This window comes from Vulpes vulpes, chromosome 11 (genome assembly GCF_048418805.1).
Source record: "Vulpes vulpes isolate BD-2025 chromosome 11, VulVul3, whole genome shotgun sequence".
NCBI lineage: Eukaryota > Metazoa > Chordata > Mammalia > Carnivora > Canidae > Vulpes > Vulpes vulpes.
In genome coordinates, this window is record NC_132790.1 from 25,858,429 (window position 1) to 25,875,780 (window position 17,352).

At 36.3% G+C, this 17,352-nt stretch overlaps 1 protein-coding gene across 9 annotated transcripts in view; it reads right to left on the bottom strand.

Moving 5' to 3' along the window:
- C2CD3 (C2 domain containing 3 centriole elongation regulator) overlaps nucleotides 1-17,352 on the bottom strand; it is a 146,267-nt gene that overhangs the window by 86,513 nt on the left and 42,402 nt on the right. For all 9 annotated transcript variants that reach the window (XR_011995351.1, XR_011995350.1, XR_011995352.1 and 6 more), the window contains 6 exons: nucleotides 15,114-15,265; nucleotides 14,262-14,471; nucleotides 13,311-13,423; nucleotides 6,589-6,707; nucleotides 4,447-4,569; nucleotides 1,008-1,505 (listed from right to left, as the gene is read on the bottom strand). Coding sequence is in view for 6 of the 9 variants with exons in the window: in XM_026010500.2 (XP_025866285.2) it covers nucleotides 1,008-1,505; nucleotides 4,447-4,569; nucleotides 6,589-6,707; nucleotides 13,311-13,423; nucleotides 14,262-14,471; nucleotides 15,114-15,265 (1,215 nt within the window). In the remaining 3 variants the exon portion in view is untranslated. The remainder of the gene's footprint in view (nucleotides 1-1,007; nucleotides 1,506-4,446; nucleotides 4,570-6,588; nucleotides 6,708-13,310; nucleotides 13,424-14,261; nucleotides 14,472-15,113; nucleotides 15,266-17,352) is intronic.

The following is a 17,352-nucleotide window of genomic DNA, read 5'->3' on the forward strand; positions in this document are numbered from 1 at the left end:
GGAGATAATTAAGTTTGCAGCATCTATTGGATTTGGTGAAAAATTATGTAATAAAGAGTCAAGGATATCTCTCAGGTTCTGCTTGGGTTTCTGAATAGATTACAATATGAATTAGGGCAGACAGGAGGAGGTGGAGCATATTTGGAAGGAATAATAAATTCAGATTTGGACACATATGAATTCCTTTTTTCATTTATACATCTTTACTGAATACCTCTGATATGCCAGGAAGTACATTAGGTGTCAAGTGTTAAGTGCTTTTGAGACATCTTGGGACAATGAGTAGCAGTTAGAGAGATCAGAAACCTGACTGGAAATGTTTGGCCTACATGGAGGTATGGATTTGGAAGTTATCTTCATAAAAATAATAGCTAAAGCTATGGGAATAGAAGTAGTGACCCTGGGAAAAGAGGGTTGGTTTGGAAGAGTGCCAAGGAGCACTGAAAAGGAGCACCAATAATTAGAGGTAAGAGAAAGGGAGAAAGAAGTGCTGGGTTACCACTCTTTTCCTATTGGCCCAGAGACTGAAAATGATTTAGGAAGAAAATAAGAGTAGAGTTACAAAAATCAAGAAAGGAAACAATCTAAGCAATAGCATCAAATCCTACAGAGAAATCAAGTAAGATAAGTACTGAAATAAGTAGAGGAATAAAAGAGAGAAAAAATTTTTTAAAGTGTTGGAGATACAGAAAAGAAAGGGGAAATTTAGTTCTAGAGGAAGCAAAATAGAATTCAGAACTCAGGCAAAAGAAACAGTGGGAAACCATATCAACTGAGACAGAACACATGGAAATGAAGACATAAGTTTTAAAATGTTGACAATGTCTTTTCCTCTTCCTATCCCACAATGGGAATGGATCTGCATGGTAGATAAATTACAAAGGTCTCTTCCAGTCTGAACATCCTAGGTTTCTACAAAAGAATGGAATTATGATTTGGGAAACATACTTGTCTCAGGCCCCCATATATCTTTAAAGGATATGGAAAGTTGATATGTACAAAGTTACCTGAAAAAAGTTAAAGACTGGTTGTGTTGTGCCCCATGCGATGACAGATCTGGTGACTTCCTCTGTGCTGAAAAGCTTGCAATTTAAATAAATGTTGCACGGTGGTTGTTTGTCAGATTCTCCAGTAATGAAATCTTTCCCATCTGGCACCATCAATAGCACATGCAACAGCAAAGCACTCTCCTTTGCTGACTCATTTGTCTGATTTGCTGAATTTTCAGAGGCTGGCACGGCTACGAAGGTCATTGAAGGATTTGGTGCAACAGGGTTTGGTGACTTTGGGTTGGGGAGCACCAAATTCTGCACTTTCTTTGCAGCTTCTTCATGAATTTGATCTAGGTTCTCTGGATTTTTGGTACAGGTAACATATTGACCAGGTTCTGACAGTGTCTTATCTAGACTTGTAAGAGCACAAAGTGGGCTATGTGAGGTACTGCTATTTAATTTAGTATTCACACCAGTGAAATCCTTGTTATCTATAACAAGCTCTATGGTTACCTATAAAACACAAAAGGAAGAGAGTTAGCAAGAATGTCTTCTGAAGTCAGAATCAGAATTCTGGAGCTAGAGGCAAATCAGATTATTAGAAAATAATCAACTCATTCTCAAATACCATAATAGTAAGAACACTAATAGACTATATATACATTACCTTATTAAGATTAAGAAAAAGTAGACAGAGGATTTATCAATGATACAAGATGAGCATGGAACATCATCTTGTGCCAGAAAATAAGGAAAGGCTCAAAAAAAAGGATGGAAACATATTGAAAGGATACAGAATTCAGTCAAAGGAGCTCATATTAGCCAAACCTGGGACAATTTGAGCATCAAAATGAATAATAGTGGGGATCCCTGGGTGGCTCAGTGGTTTAGTGCCTGCTTTCGGCCCAAGACACGATCCTGGAGTCTCTGAATCGAGTCCCACATTGAGCTTCCTGCATGGAGCCTGCTTCTCCCTCTGCCTGTGTCTCTGCCTCTCTCTCTCTCTCTCTCTCTCTCTCTGTGTGTCTCTCATGAATAAATAAATAAAATCTTTAAAAAAAAAAGAATAATGTAATGGATTATAACCTATTGAATAATGCAAAAATCCATGAGTCTATACCAACATAAATAAATATGGAAGAATGGACAACTCTTCTATATAGTAGAATACAATTCTACTTGGAAGGGAAGAGTCAGAAAATCATCTTACAATCATTATAGTGATAAGTGATTTAGGTAAATCCCAATGGAGGACATTCTACAAAATAATAGGCCTTACTTTTAAAAAATATCAAAGTACTGAAAGACAAAGAAGGGTTGCAAAACTGTTCCAGACTCAAGATTAGAGAGAGATGACAAATCTAATAGATAACCCTGGACTGGAAAAAAAATTCTATAAATGGACGTACTGTCACAGTTGGTAGAATATGCATATGTACTACAGCCATTATCAATGTTAAGTTGATTTTTATACCAGTACAGTGTTGCATATGATAAAGTCCTTGTTCTTAGGAAATATAAGAACTTAGGGGGTGTGATGAGGCATGATGCCTATAACATATTCTCAAATAGTTCAGAAAAAAATTGTGTGTGGGTGTGGGGGGCAGTGCAGAGGGAGACAAAGAAAAAAAGAGAAAGGGAGAGACAGGAGGTAGATGATTATAAAGCAAATGTGACAAATGTTAGTAATTGGTGAGTCTAGGTAAAGGGTATGTGAGTTCTTTGTACTATTTTTCTCTAAGTTTGAAGTTATTAGAGATAAAAGGGACACACTGTTCCCTTTATTTAAAACCTACAGCAGAGTTCTCTCACTCTATTAAATATGGACAGCAAACTATCTAGAACACTACTTCTCTCAACACAGCCAGGACAGAAAAATTTCTAGTTCATCAGTTCTATTAATTCCTCCTTTCTGATTTTAATTTTGCAGTCTAGAATGAACTAGGCAAACAAAAAATAAAACTTTGATGGTGAAAGAGTAGTGTGATGTTAATTTTTCATGATGACAATCACATCAGTCTTTAAAACTAAATGGTATTTATTATCAAGAAGATCAGAAATTAGGCAGAGATGGCTTCCAAAAAGAGGCAGCAGATGAAAATCAAGATTAAAAGTATGGAGGTATGAACCAGCACGATACCTTATTGATTCTTTACACAGTTTGACATGGCTATTGGTAGGGAAGCTTCAAGTGATTGCCTAGGGTCTTATACTGGGCCCTGTATTTTATCTTTTGGATAATGGAGAGCCATGGAAATGTCATAGGTATGACTGATTATTTTATTTTATTTTACTTTAATTAATTTTTTTTTTAACGATAGTCACACAGAGAGAGAGAGGCAGAGACACAGGCAGATGGAGAAGCAGGCTCCATGCACCAGTAGCCCGATGTGGGACTCGATCCCGGGTCTCTAGGATCACGCCCTGGGCCAAAGGCAGGCGCCAAACCGCTGCGCCACCCAGGGATCCCGACTGTGATTATTTTAAAAGCTCATCAGAACAAAGGGGATTTTGTCATAAGAGAAAGTCATATGGAAGCTACACATTCAAATTCTGCCACCTAAGAAATCCTGGAGCTTCCGAATACAAGGAAAGAACTCTCTCTCCAGTGAATTATACATCAGAATTCATTCCACCAGGCCACAAACTCAGTCACTTTTGTCCTTGTTTACTGCCACTTCTCTAGTCCAGACCATCAATTATCTCTTTTCTAAATTAATGTCAAGTCTCCCTATTTTTCCTCTTGATCCCTATAATCTATTCTCCACAGTTACCTTTTAAAAATGTAAATCAGGGGCACCTGTGTGGCACACACAGTTGGTTAAACATCTGACTCTTGGTTCCAGCTCAAGTCGTGATCTCGGAGTCATGAGATTGAGCCCCAGATTGGAATCCATGCTCAGCGCAAAGTCTGTTTCTGATTTTCTCTCCCTTCGCCCCTTCCACTTGTGCTCAATCTCTCTCCCCAAGATTAAATTAATTTAAAAAAATGTAAACCAGATGTCACTCTCACTCTTCAATGTTCGTTCTCAGCTCTAAGGATAAAATCTAAACAATTTATGTAGACCTACAAAGCTCTGAACGATATGGCTTCCGCCTGCTTGTCCCATTTTACTTTCTACCATTCTCCCTCTTGGCTCACTATCCCATGGCAACATTCCTACTTTAGGACCTTTGCATGTGTCATTCCCTTTCTCTGGAATGATCTGCCCTCGACTTTTTACTTGTGGCCTCTTCCTCTCCTTCAAATCTTACCTAAAATGTCACTTTTTTACAGAGACCTTCTCTGACCACCATCCCCTACTTCCTCCCAGGTATTCACTTTCACATTGTACTGTTTATTTCCTTCACAGCATAGAAGCTGCAAGAGGAGAGACCCTCATTTTCTCGTTCAGTGCCAGCCAGTAACATGTGCTCCCTAAATACTTGACTACTTGAACGTCGACCTACATACCTTAAGGGGGCCCAGGGGAGTCTGACCATGGTCTTGTTGCACTGGAAGCTGGTCACTGAAAGAAAGCAACTCAGACTGAATGACAGTTCGTAAAGACAGCGATGCAGATCCAACGGCTTCTGGCTGAAAGAAGGAGGAAAGAAAGAATTTAGGTTAAATTAAAGACAAGCCACAGGGGATTTTAACTGAAGTGACAATGTAGAACAGTTTAGAAAGGAACCTACATTTTACGAAGTAAATAGCTTAACTATTTGACTGAGGCAACTTTAAGTGGGAACCTATATTCTGTCATATTTTGGTTCCCATTCCGGGTTCACTACTTCTCTCTGGAAGATTACAGGGGGTTTCATGAGTCACCAAGAAGTTGGAAGAGAACCTTTTTCTATTTTTAAGAGTTAGTTCTTTACAAAAGTATTCAACTTCACTATTAAAAATAAAAAGTAACATCTAGATGATACAAATTTTTGCCATTAAGCTGGAAGAATTACAAAACTTAATATATCTGATGCTCTCAAGGTTATAAAGAAACAGGCTATCATAAATGTGTGAAGTTTGGAATATAAGTTGGTAACATAGTTCTGGACAGCAAATTTGGCAGTAAATATTAAAAGCTTTAAGTATTCACTCTTTATCCCAGTAATTTCACTTGAGAATTTATACTGAAGAAATAACAAATACATAAAAAGCTTATACATAAATATGCATATTTTTGAAATCAACAATTGGTAACAGCTAGAGGTCTAATAATCAAGAATTATTAAGTTAATTATAGCACATTGCTACAATACAATAATACACAGCCATTAAAAAGATGTTTACAAGAAGTCTAAAATAATAAGAACAGTATTTATTATAATGCTTGATAGAAAATAGTATTAAGTATATATAGTAAACCTTCAAATATTTATAAAGATAATGTATTTTTTAAAAAGCAGGATAAAAACTATATTCAAAATTATCCTAATACTGCCAAAGATTTAAACATGTATTTTATTTATTTGAAAAAAAAAACAAAAAAACAAAGGGGAAACATAAATATTAGCAAAGTTATTTCTTGGTGTTGGGATTTAGACAATTTTGCTTTTTCAGAATTATTTTTTCAAGTTCTCTGCAAAAAACACATACAATTCTTTCATTAGAAAGAAGCCATAAGCTAGGTGATTCAATGTAAATATACCGGAATGTTTATAGAGAGGCAGTCTTGAGGTTGTAGAATTGTGTTTTTCCACCTCTTCCTATTTTGGTAAATTTTCCAAAACGAATGGGATGCCTGGGTGGCTCAGCAGTTGAGCGCCTGCCTTCGGCCCAGGGTGTGATCCTGGAGTCCTGGGATCGAGTCTCACACCAGCCTCCCTGCATGAACCCTGCTTCTCCCTCTGCCTATGTCTCTGACTTTCTCTCTCTCTCTGGGTCTCTCATGAATAAATAAATAAAATCTTAAAAAAATTTTTTTTCCAAAAAGAACTTATTTGTATCCTCTGAAAAAAAACACCCCCCCCCCCCCCAGATACATTCTTTGTGCTCTCCATACCAAAGAGGTGGTCAAAGATTAGGAAGGCTATGTAGTTTTACTGAAAGAAGTTAAAAACTGCTCACAACATAGTTTATTGATTTATGCTGTGCCAATTACAAGTGGATTTTATAAACTTGGAATAAGCTGATCAAAACTGCTATCTACATTATATTATCTTGGACCTCTACATATTTTGCCTGAAAATAGGAAATAGAGTCTCAAATTAAGGCTCATAATCTATATCAATCCAGATAGTCCCCTCTCTGTAGCAGGGAATACAGTGAAGAGGTTAAGATCATAGGGTCTAAAGCCAGAAAACTTGAGATAGAATCCTGCCTCGCTTTATCTTTTATTAACTTGAGTGATCTAAGTTACTAAACTTCACCAAATCTCAGTTTCTCTGTCCACAAATAAAGAAAATAATGTACTTAATTCACAGACTTGTGATGGTTAAATTTGGTAGTATATTGGTGTAGTACCTTTAGCATATCTGGCTTCTGACAAATAGCAAACAGATATTAGAAATAATAATAAGCTATGTTTGGAGAAATTCCTAGTACAGGTAGGAATATAATTTTAAGTATATCCTAATTCCCTAGTGTAAATGGTAAGGCAAAGGTCAAAGGTACCTTTTTCTGTGGGGTTTTCTTTGCATAAATTTGGAAAGTGAGATTGGAATTCCACCAGTGTTCTATCATTGGGCCACCAAATTGTACTGGAAACACAAATCGCTGTTGGAATTTCACCACTGTAAGGAGAACCAAACACATAAGAACATGTCAGGCTACCCAACTAGAGTCATCATCAATTCATGCTTTGACACCACCCACCTCCCTTTTGATCTAAAATCTCTTTTAGAAATTTAGTCAGTGTGGGGCACCTGGGTAGCTCAGTTGGTTAAGCGTCTGAGTTCGGCTCAGATCATAATCTCAGGGTCCTGGTATTGAGGCCCACAGTCAGTCAGGTTCCGAGCTTAGTGGGAAGTCTGCTTGCCCGACTCCCTTCTTGTGCACTCCCTCTCTAATAAGTAAATAAAATCTTAAAAAAAAAAAAAGATGTGAAGAGATATATCTGGTAAGTGTAAGATGTAAGGTGATAGGATTTGTTTTAAGAAGACAAAAGGTAGGTAGTATAACAAAAAAAGAAGGGAGTGGGCCAGAAGTGGGACAAGAGGGATTAAATGAAGAGAAGAATTGAATCAAAAACTGTAATACTGAAAATGTTTATTTTTTGGCTGAAGACTAGGGGACTCCTACTGTCACATTTACATAAGGTATCAGGTACTGATGTTAGTTGGCAGTGTTAAGGCAGGGTAGAGTCTGTGTCTTAGAAGGGAAAGGATTTCTACTGTAATAATAAATGTAAATGGAATAAAGTAATGTTAGTATTTGAGTTTGTGCTCACTGCTACGGGGCTTTAAGACAGTTAAAAAACAGAAAAAGGATTTTGGGATTAGAATAAAAGAATAGGAGGTCAAGCTCCAGTTCTATTACTTACCAGTGACCAACTTTACCACAATTTCCCACCTGTAAAATGATCTTCCTATTCACTCACTTCTATACCCTTAAAATGGATCTGGAAAACCTTCATAAAAGGCCCAGTTACAGAAGAAATTGCTATTTGTGGTATTCATTCAAACTGACACTTTGGTTTATTGATCAATTTCATTCATCTTTGCCATCTTAATTCTTGACTCTGTATATTTCTCTTGGCACTCATAAACAAGATCTGGGTCTCCTAATCTTGATCTCCACATAGGAGCTGTAAACAAAAGGTCTGGGCCCAGGAACCCCACACCCATTGGACCAGTTTACCTGATTATTCAATCAGGAGAAGGGAAATAAGCAATACCTACAATCTCATTGGTGTTGGAAGGACTGAGGTAACAGATGAAAAAGCACTTTGAACACTGAAAAATCTTTTTTGTACAAATAGAACTCTATTTCATTCAGATTTTTCCTCACCATCTAGGTACATTTTTACACTGTATTACTCTATTTCTCACATAATTCTCGGTTTCTTAAGCTCATGGCTTTTTTTTTTAATTATTAAAAGTGAGTTGGGCAGCCCCGGGGACGCAGCGGTTTAGCGCCACCTGCAGCCCGGGGTGTGATCCTGGAGATCCAGGATCGAGTCCCGCATCGGGCTTCCTGCATGGAGCCTGCTTCTCCCTCTGCCTGTGTCTCTGCCTCTCTCTTCGCTCTCTCTGAATGAATAAATAAATAAATCTTTAAAAAAAAAAAAAGTGAGTTAAGGCAAGAATGAAATAAACTGTAAATAAATGGCTAAACAATGTCCCAGAGAAGATTTTTTTTGTTTTTGTTTTTGTTTAAGAACTAGAAGTGATAATAATAGAGTTGGAAGGTTACTTTGAACATACCTAGTCTAATCTAGGTATTAAGGGGGGGGCCTCAGATGAAAAAGGGGATTTTCCTTAAGCTCATACAATTAGTGCGTGGTATAAACAGAACTACAACTCTGTCTTCTAATTCCCGGCTTGATGCTTATTCCACACTGCCTGTATGATCTTTTTCAGAAGGACACAGGGAAAACTCAACCACTGTGCCCAACAATGATAATAATTTAAAAGCAATACAGATTAAGAACACATGAATTGGAATAAAACATGTTCTAGGTTAAGGGGCACCAGGGTGGCTCAGTTGGTTAAGCATCTGACTCTTGACTTCTGTTCAGGTCATGATCTCTGGGTCACAGGATTAAGTCCTGTGCTTAAGATTCCCTCCCTCCCTTTCCCTTTGCCCCTCCCTACCCGCCCCCCCTCTCTCTGTCTGTCTCATTAGATAAAGAAATAAAATCTTGTATGAAAATCAATGAAAAGGTTCATGTATATAAAACACTTAGTAGAGTTCTTGGCATGTAGTTTAGTGCTCAGTAAATGTGAGCTACTACTATTTACATACCATTTTAGAGTTTAATGATTTTATATTCATTATCCCATTTGTCCATCAATTCCTTGTGTCCTTGCTTTGCAGGTACTATGTTAACTGCAACTCATGTATATCAGAACTGTGTCCTTGCTGTATCTCAATTTTATAGATGGGGAAACTGAAGCTCAGAAAAGTTTTAAGAAACTCATCAGGGATCCCTGGGTGGCGCAGTGGTTTGGCGCCTGCCTTTGGCCCAGGGCGCGATCCGAGAGACCCTGGATCGAATCCCATGTCGGGCTCCCGGTGCATGGAGCCTGCTTCTCCCTCTGCCTGTGTCTCTGCCTCTCTCTCTCTCTCTCTCTCTGTGACTATCATAAATTAAAAAAAAAAAAAAAAAAAAAGAAACTCATCAGATATTGTATAGGCAGTTTTAAGAAACTCATCAGATATTATATAGGCAGAAGGAAATAGAAGGGAAGTCTAAGAAAAAGATCCAACATTTTTCCGTGCGATGGGAGTTTGATAAGTTTTAAGCATGTGAAAGCTCCTTAAACATACTTTGAGCCAAGAGGATCTTGAATGCTCTGAACAAACTTCCAGAGCAGCTTCTGTTGCTGTCAATAATTTAAGCGTATGCCAGAACATAAACATATGAAAACCTGTAAATCCCCCTTTAAGGTGATGGGGAAAGTCAAACAATGTATTCTAGTAAACAAAGAATACTTTAGGCATTGTTTTTTAAAAGTATTTTCTAACCAAAACCACAATTAGATACCACCTCACACTGGTCGGAATGGCTATAATTAACAACACAGGAAAAACAGATGTTGGTGAGGATGTGGAGAAAGGGGAACTCTCCTGCACTGTTAGTGGAAATGCAAACTGGTGCAGCCATTCTGGAAGACAGTAAGGAGGTTCCTCAAAAAGTTAAAAATGGAACCACCCTAAGACCCAGCAATTGCACTATTAAGTATTTAGCCAAAGGATACAACCATAGTGATAAGAAGGGGCACATGCACTCCAATGTTTATAGCAGCAATGTCCACAATAGCCACAGTATAGAAAAAGCCCAGATGTCCATTTACAGATGAATGGATAAAGAAGATGTGATATATATATCACACATCTGTTAACATATGTACAATGTTTATAGTAGCAATGTCCACAGTAGCCAAACTATGGAAAGAGACTAGATGTCCATCACCAGATGAATGGATAAGAAGATGGGGTGTGTGTGTATATGTATGTGTATGTGTGTATATACATATAAATATGTATGTATATATATACATATATACACACATACACACAATGGACTACTACCCAGCCATCAAAAAAAAAGAACTCTTGCCATTTGCAATGATGTGGATGGAACTAGAGGGTATTATGCAAAGCGAAATAAGTCAAAGAAAGACAAATACATGATTCCACTTATATATGGAATTTAAGAAACAAAACAGAGGAACATAGGGGAAGGGGAGGAAAAATAAAATAAGAACAAAAAGGGATACAAACCATGTGAGACTCTTAACTCTAGGAAACAAACTGAGTGTTGCTGGAGGGTAGGTGGGTAGGGGGATGGGGGAACTGGGTGATGGGCGCATTAAGGAGGACACTTGATGGAATGAGCACTGGGTGGTTTTGTTTTTTTAAAATTTTTATTTATTTATTCATGATAGAGACAGAGCGAGAGAGTGAGGGAGACACATAGGCAGAGGGAGAAGCAGGCTCCATGCAAGGAGCCCAATGTGGGACTCGATCTGGGGACTCCGGGATCAAGGCAGACACTCAACCTCTGAGCCACCCAGGCATCCCAGAGCATTGGGTGTTATATGCAACTAATGAATCACTAAATTCTATCTCTGAAACTAATAATACAGTATATGTTAATTAAATTGAATTTTTAAAAAATGTAGAAAAAAGTAAATATTTTTTTTTTAATTTTTTTTTTTTAATTTTTATTTATTTATGATGGTAACAGAGAGAGAGAGAGAGAGAGGCAGAGACATAAGCAGAGGGAGAAGCAGGCTCCATGCACCGGGAGCCTGATGTGGGATTCGATCCCGCGTCTCCAGGATCGCACCCTGGGCCAAAGGCAGGCGCCAAACCGCTGCGCCACCCAGGGATCCCAAAAGTAAATATTTTTAATGATTGTATTGGATATACCCACATCAAATAAGAAATGAAGCATATTTGAAATTTTTCTACTGAAGCACTGTTTTTAAAAATGAGAATGAAAACAACCTAAATAGTGATATATTAATCAATTAGGAGTGTTTAAATTATGGCACACTCATACAAGGGAATACTATATAGTCATAAAGGACTGGGAAGATTGAGTTCTTTAGGTCCTGGTATGAAAAAATTGCTGAGATAACGGTGTTAAAGACAAGGTGCAGAACAGTGCATAAGGTACACTAATACTTGGATAAAAGTGGGAAGGCAAAAAAGGATAAATACATTTACTAATCTATGCATGAAATACTTTAGGAATAATACAAAATTTACAGCATTGCCTACAAAGATTTTGAACCAAATGAATAGATTATATCTAGTTAAAAAAAACAAATAAAACAAAGCAAAATAAAAATTTAAAAATCCAGGGCAGCCCCGGTGGCGCAGCGGTTTAGCGCCGCCTGCAGCCCAGGGAGTGATCTGGAGACCCTGGATCGAGTCCCACGTCGGGCTCTCTGCATGGAGCCTGCTTCTCCCTCTGCCTGTGTCTCTGCCTCTCTCTCTCTCTCTCTCTCTCTCTCTGCATCTCTATGAATAAATAAATAAAATCTTTAAAAAAAAAATTTAAAAATCCAATGTTACCATGCTGTCTAGGAAAATTACTTGAATGTGTAGGAGAGTTAAGACCATATCTTTTAGTTCTTAAATTACCTCCCAGAGAGGAAATTCAACGCTAATGAACCATTTATGGATCAAACTGGATAATCAACGCAAAGATATTTGCAAAATCTGTTAGAAAGTTGTATAACTTTGGATGACAGGAACATAAATGTTTATTATAACACCTTTTTGCTTTTTTTGTATTAGAAATACTTAAAACAGAAAAAAATACAATACCAAAAGTACATGCAACAAAAGAAAAAAATAATGGACTACAGCAAAATTTAAAACATTTGTGCTAAAAAAAAAAACATTTGTGCTATAAACAATAGTATTTAGAAAATGAAAGGCCAGTCTGTTAATGTAAGAAAATAGTTGAAAATCATAGCTCTCACAAAGGCCTCATATCCAGAATATATAACCCATAAGGGTCTTTATCCAGAACGTACAAAAAATTCTTACAACCCAGTAACAAAACTTAAAAATGGGCAAAGGATTACAACAGACATTTCACCAAGATATACAAATGGACAATAAGCACAAGAAAACACGCTCAATATCCTTAGTCATTAGGAAATGCAAATCTAAACCACAGTGAGATACTACCTCATAATCCCTAAGATGGCTAAATAAAAAATGATAGTGTGGGTGGGTGAGGATGTGGAGAACTGGAAACTTCCATATATTGCTGCTGAGAATGTAAAATGGTGGAGCAGCTGATGAAAACTAACTGGTAATTCTTCAAAAAGCTAAAACATACTTACCATATGATCTAGCAATTCTGCTATTAGGTTTATACCCAAGGGAAATGAAAACGTATATCCATACAAAAAAGTGCACAAATATTCATAAAAGCATTATCCACAATAGCCAAAAAACAGAAACAACCCAAATGACCATCAGCTAATGAATTGATAACCAAATGTGGTACAGCCATACAATAAAGCATTAGATAGCCATAAAAAGGTACACGGTAGTGAAACATGCCATAACATAGGTCAAATCTGAAAATATGGTAAGTCAAAGAAGCCAGTTACATAAAAATCACATATTGTAGGATTCCATTTATATGAAATGTCCAGAATGAGTAAAATGATAGACAGAAAACAGATCAGGGATTGTTTAGTGTGGGTAAGGGTAGAGATAGGAAAATTAAGAGTGACTGTTAATGAGTAAGGGATTTCTTTTCAGGGGATGGAAATATTCTAAAATTACTTTATGATGGTTGCACAACTCTTTGTATACACTAAAAACCACTAAATTCTTCACTGGGTTCAATAAACACTTCAATAGTTAAATCATGTAGTATGTGAATTATATATTGATAAAGCTTTTAAAAAAAGGAATAAAAGAAAAATCGCAATAGTTGAGCAAACATGCTATAAGCAACAGTTCTGCATTCTAGTCTCAGGTACATTACTGACTTGGTGCCTTGTTATCAGGATAGTCATAGCACTTCTGGGCCTGTTTCCTTACTTACAAAATAAAAGAATTAGAGTAGATTCATTTCACAATTCTTTCTAACTCTAAGATACTATGGTACTATAAAAGTCAGATGAGTATTTGGAGATTGAAAATTCTTCCACAGCCAAAATATTTAAGGAACAGAAAACTTGTCTTTCTCTTACTTCCATCTGTAATTTTACTGGAGGCGAGTCGAATGACCTCGGTGATCAAAGTTGTCTTTCCCAATCCACCTTTAGAAAAGCCCACAGGAAAGTGATATTCCACAAAGAAGGTGCTAAAAATCAAAACCAAAGAAAAGTGATTAAAACATAAACCAAATAACAAACGTATTTACTGTCTGATCCTACATATGTTTTAAGGCCCTATTTTCAGCACCTTAGGTCCCTCAAAGGACCTCTCTCCTCTTTGATGCCTTCACCAATCGTGTCAGACAGAGCTTCCTTGTGCTCCCATAGTTCATTCACTCTATCTATTATTGAGACATAATTGACATATAACATTATATTAGTTTCAAGCATCTAACAATGACTTGATATTTGTATAGGTTGGAAAATGATCACCACTGTATGTCTACAAATTTTCCACAGCACTTTTATTTTTTTATTTATTTTTAATTTTTTAAAAAAGATTTTATTTATTTATTCATGAGAGAGGTAGAGACAAAGGCAGAGGGAGAAGCAGGTTCCATGCAGGGAGTCTGTTGTGAGACTTGATCCTAGGATCACAACCTGAGCAAAAGGCAGATGCTTATTAACCAATGAGCCAGGCAGGTGCCCCTCCACAGCACTTTTTAATATAAAACATCTATTTTGGCTCCTATAGCCATTTAAATGTCTCTCTCTTTGGCTGACTGTAAAGTATGTAAAAACAGAGTCAGGGTCTCAATTTCCTTTATTCTCACACTTACCTAGTATTGTCCTTGAAACCTGCTGAGGAAAAAAAAAAAAAGAAAAAAAGAAACCTACTGAGGAATTCAATGCATTTTTGTTGAATGATTCATGTGAAAGTACTTTACAAACCATAAAATGTTATACAATTATTTATTATATTACTATTATCATCACACACTTTTCAGAAATGTCAAATTTAGCTTTTCCATGTTAGAGACGTACCGCCTTTTTGTTGCCGTCAGCTTAGGTGGTCTCCCAGAAAAGCTTTTTTTGTCAGAGGTCATCTGAGGACTATCTGGAGGAACTCCCATTGTTTCAATGATGATTCTGACTGAATGTGTTCTACCCAAAAGGGCCAACCTATCCACACTTAGTGTCATCACTTGGGCATCTTCTGGAGTTTCTGATATCATCTGTTGTTCAACCAAATTTCTGAAAGGAGTTCATATGGACAGTGAAACAGGTAGCCCAAGACCCAACATGAAACGATCTAGTTTGCACAGGCAAGAAGAGGAAAGGGGAAGGGCAGCAAGTATCTTAATTCACAAGTTATCAAGAACTGAGAAATGACTTTAATCAATAGAATTTTGGTCCTAATCCAGAGTGAAAGATATTTCAAAAAAATGTAAAAACATTCTTGTAATCTAAAGGTTTATCTCCATACAAGTATAGAAACTGATGTTACAGAATTAGATTTTCTACAAGAGCTACAGACAGTACACCTCAGTTACCCACTATTTTAATATAACTACTATCATCACTTTTGTATATTCCTTTTCATTTGCTTTCTTTATGCATATTTTCTACATAAGTGTAGTACAGCACACATTCAACCTAGAATTCTGCTTTCTCCCTTAACCATTTTATTATATCCATCTTTTCATATTATTACACTTTTAAGAACTTAATACTTAATGAATTATTGTAACTCACTTTACCAATATGATAGTGTTGGGCAAATACAGGTCATTTACTTAGGAGATTTTTTTTTTTTTTTTTTTTTTTTACTTTAGGAGATTTTGTGAAAATAATCTTTGCTTTTGCCTCTAAATAAGCAATCATGGAAAGGCTCACCTATTTTTCTTGCCCGCTGCTCTTTTCTTCAACTTAAGATCATCTGACTCTAGAACCTTAGGAGATTTAGCAAGAACTTTTGACTGGTTCATTTTGTTAGAAGGGACAGTATCATCTTCACTGAAGAAATCACTGATGCTGATATCAGATTTCTATGGGGGGAAGAAACAAAAAGAGAGGCACTAAAAAAAATTACTTTAGGGAGAGTAGTAATGAATATATTTCTCTAAAAGTAATTAAATTCTTCTCTGCACATGTATCGTTCTTTTAAAGAGATAATTGATGCCAAGGTGATAACCTCACATTTTTCCTGGTATATAAAAATAAGCTATAAATTCAGTTCAAAGAAAATAAATAAAAACAGACTCTTCTTCCACATTCTCAACAAAAATAACAATCATTACTTATTTACTACCTACTAAGCATCTAGTACCAAAGACAGATTCCAAAGCCTGTATTTCTACCACAGTGTAATAAGGCAAAATGGTACAATGTCACCTAATTATATTGATGCAAAAACTCCATCTTTTTTCACCATTCTATACTACCAGTGATTTATTTTAATCTTGCAAAGATGAACTGTTTATTATGTCACATAACAATAATCTTATTATTTATCTTATCTTTATCTTATTAAGATTATCTTAATAATAATCTTATTATTAAGATTTTCTTAACGAGGGAACCAGTTGCTAAGCCTCCTGTAATTAATTTTTACTTGGAGAAAAGACAGCTTAACACAATTGACTCATCAGCCCTTTCTATCACAAAATGCAAAAGAAAGAGAGAAAACAGTGATATACTTAATTTGGTTCCAAATTTAAAAAATGAACTTGTTAATATAAATGCAGAAATGAATCCAATGTCATTTTAAGTTTATCACCTCCACTTCCCTTTTCTCAGCATCTCAGGGTGTATACTATATTGACCTGTGACAAGGGTAACAAATTAATAGTTAAAGAAGTATGATCAAAATGTCCTTTAAGAAAGAAGTATAACTTTTTTCAAGGTGAAATTGCAAAAGCTTTTTGCTCTTAGGTTTTTCTTTATTAAGTGGCAGCTTTTAAAAATGGTTATAGACAAAGCATTCAAAATCTAAATGGGTCCACAGCCCGAAGGAAATTAGAGTAAATATAAACTAGGTGGTTCAAAAGCTAAGGATTTTAGGAACCAAAAACATGGGTTAATAACACTGAATTTCTAAGCTGTGGATGTTATTCAATATTAAAAGAATCAGGTGTGCCTGGGTGGCTCAGTCGGTTAAAGTGTCTGCCTTCAAGTTAGGTCATGATCTCAGGGTCCTGAGAACAAGTCCCTCAAAGGGCTCCCTGCTTAGCGTGGAGCCTGCTTTTCCCTCTCCCTCTGTTGCTCCCCCTGGCTGTGTTCTCTTATTCCCTATCAAATAAATAAATAAAATCTTAAAAAAGAAAAAAAAAAAAAGGAACATCAAACCCTGGGGAAGGACACAAGTATTCTAACTCCTTGATCTTTTCATTACATCATAGTTCATTGGTTCACTCCTTCCCATCAGCAAATCTTTTCTAAAATTATTTTGTTTAATTAGCATGGGGATTACTTAGTGCCATTCATACAGTCATTTATTCACTAAGTCCTAAGTCCTCATTGAGTATTCAATATCCATCAGGCTTTGTTGTACTGGCAATACAAAGATAATACAGACATGTTCTTATTCTTAAGGAATTGTATCATACAACATTGCCTGAATGTCCCAGGATCCTGTGGACATTCAGGCAATAAATTCTGCTTGAGGAAGTCTAGGATGTTTACTTCACAGAGGCGATCAGTTGAAAAAAAAATTTTTTTTTGATCAGTTGATTAAAAAAAATAAACTGAGTTTACTAGATGTCTAAAAGCATTTCAACATTCAAAGGAGAAGGATCAGTCTGAGCAAAAAATACACAGATTAAAAAAGAGCTAGAATGTTTGAGAAGTGATGAGACAATCAGTGTACCTGGATGGTAAAGGTCAAATGTGGGAGATGAGGTCAAGACCAGATTCTAATGCCATTCTTTTTTTTTTTTCTAATGCCATTCTTAAAGCTTATGAGATGATGTGGTCTAGTGAGAAAAACATTAGTTTTTCTCTAGACAGACTAGGGTAAGAATTCTACTTCTGCCACTTAATTATTAGTTATTAACACCTCTATGTGTTTATATCATGTTATGTAAAAGATAATACTATCTCATAGAGCTAGAAAAATAAATAATAAATTTGAGAC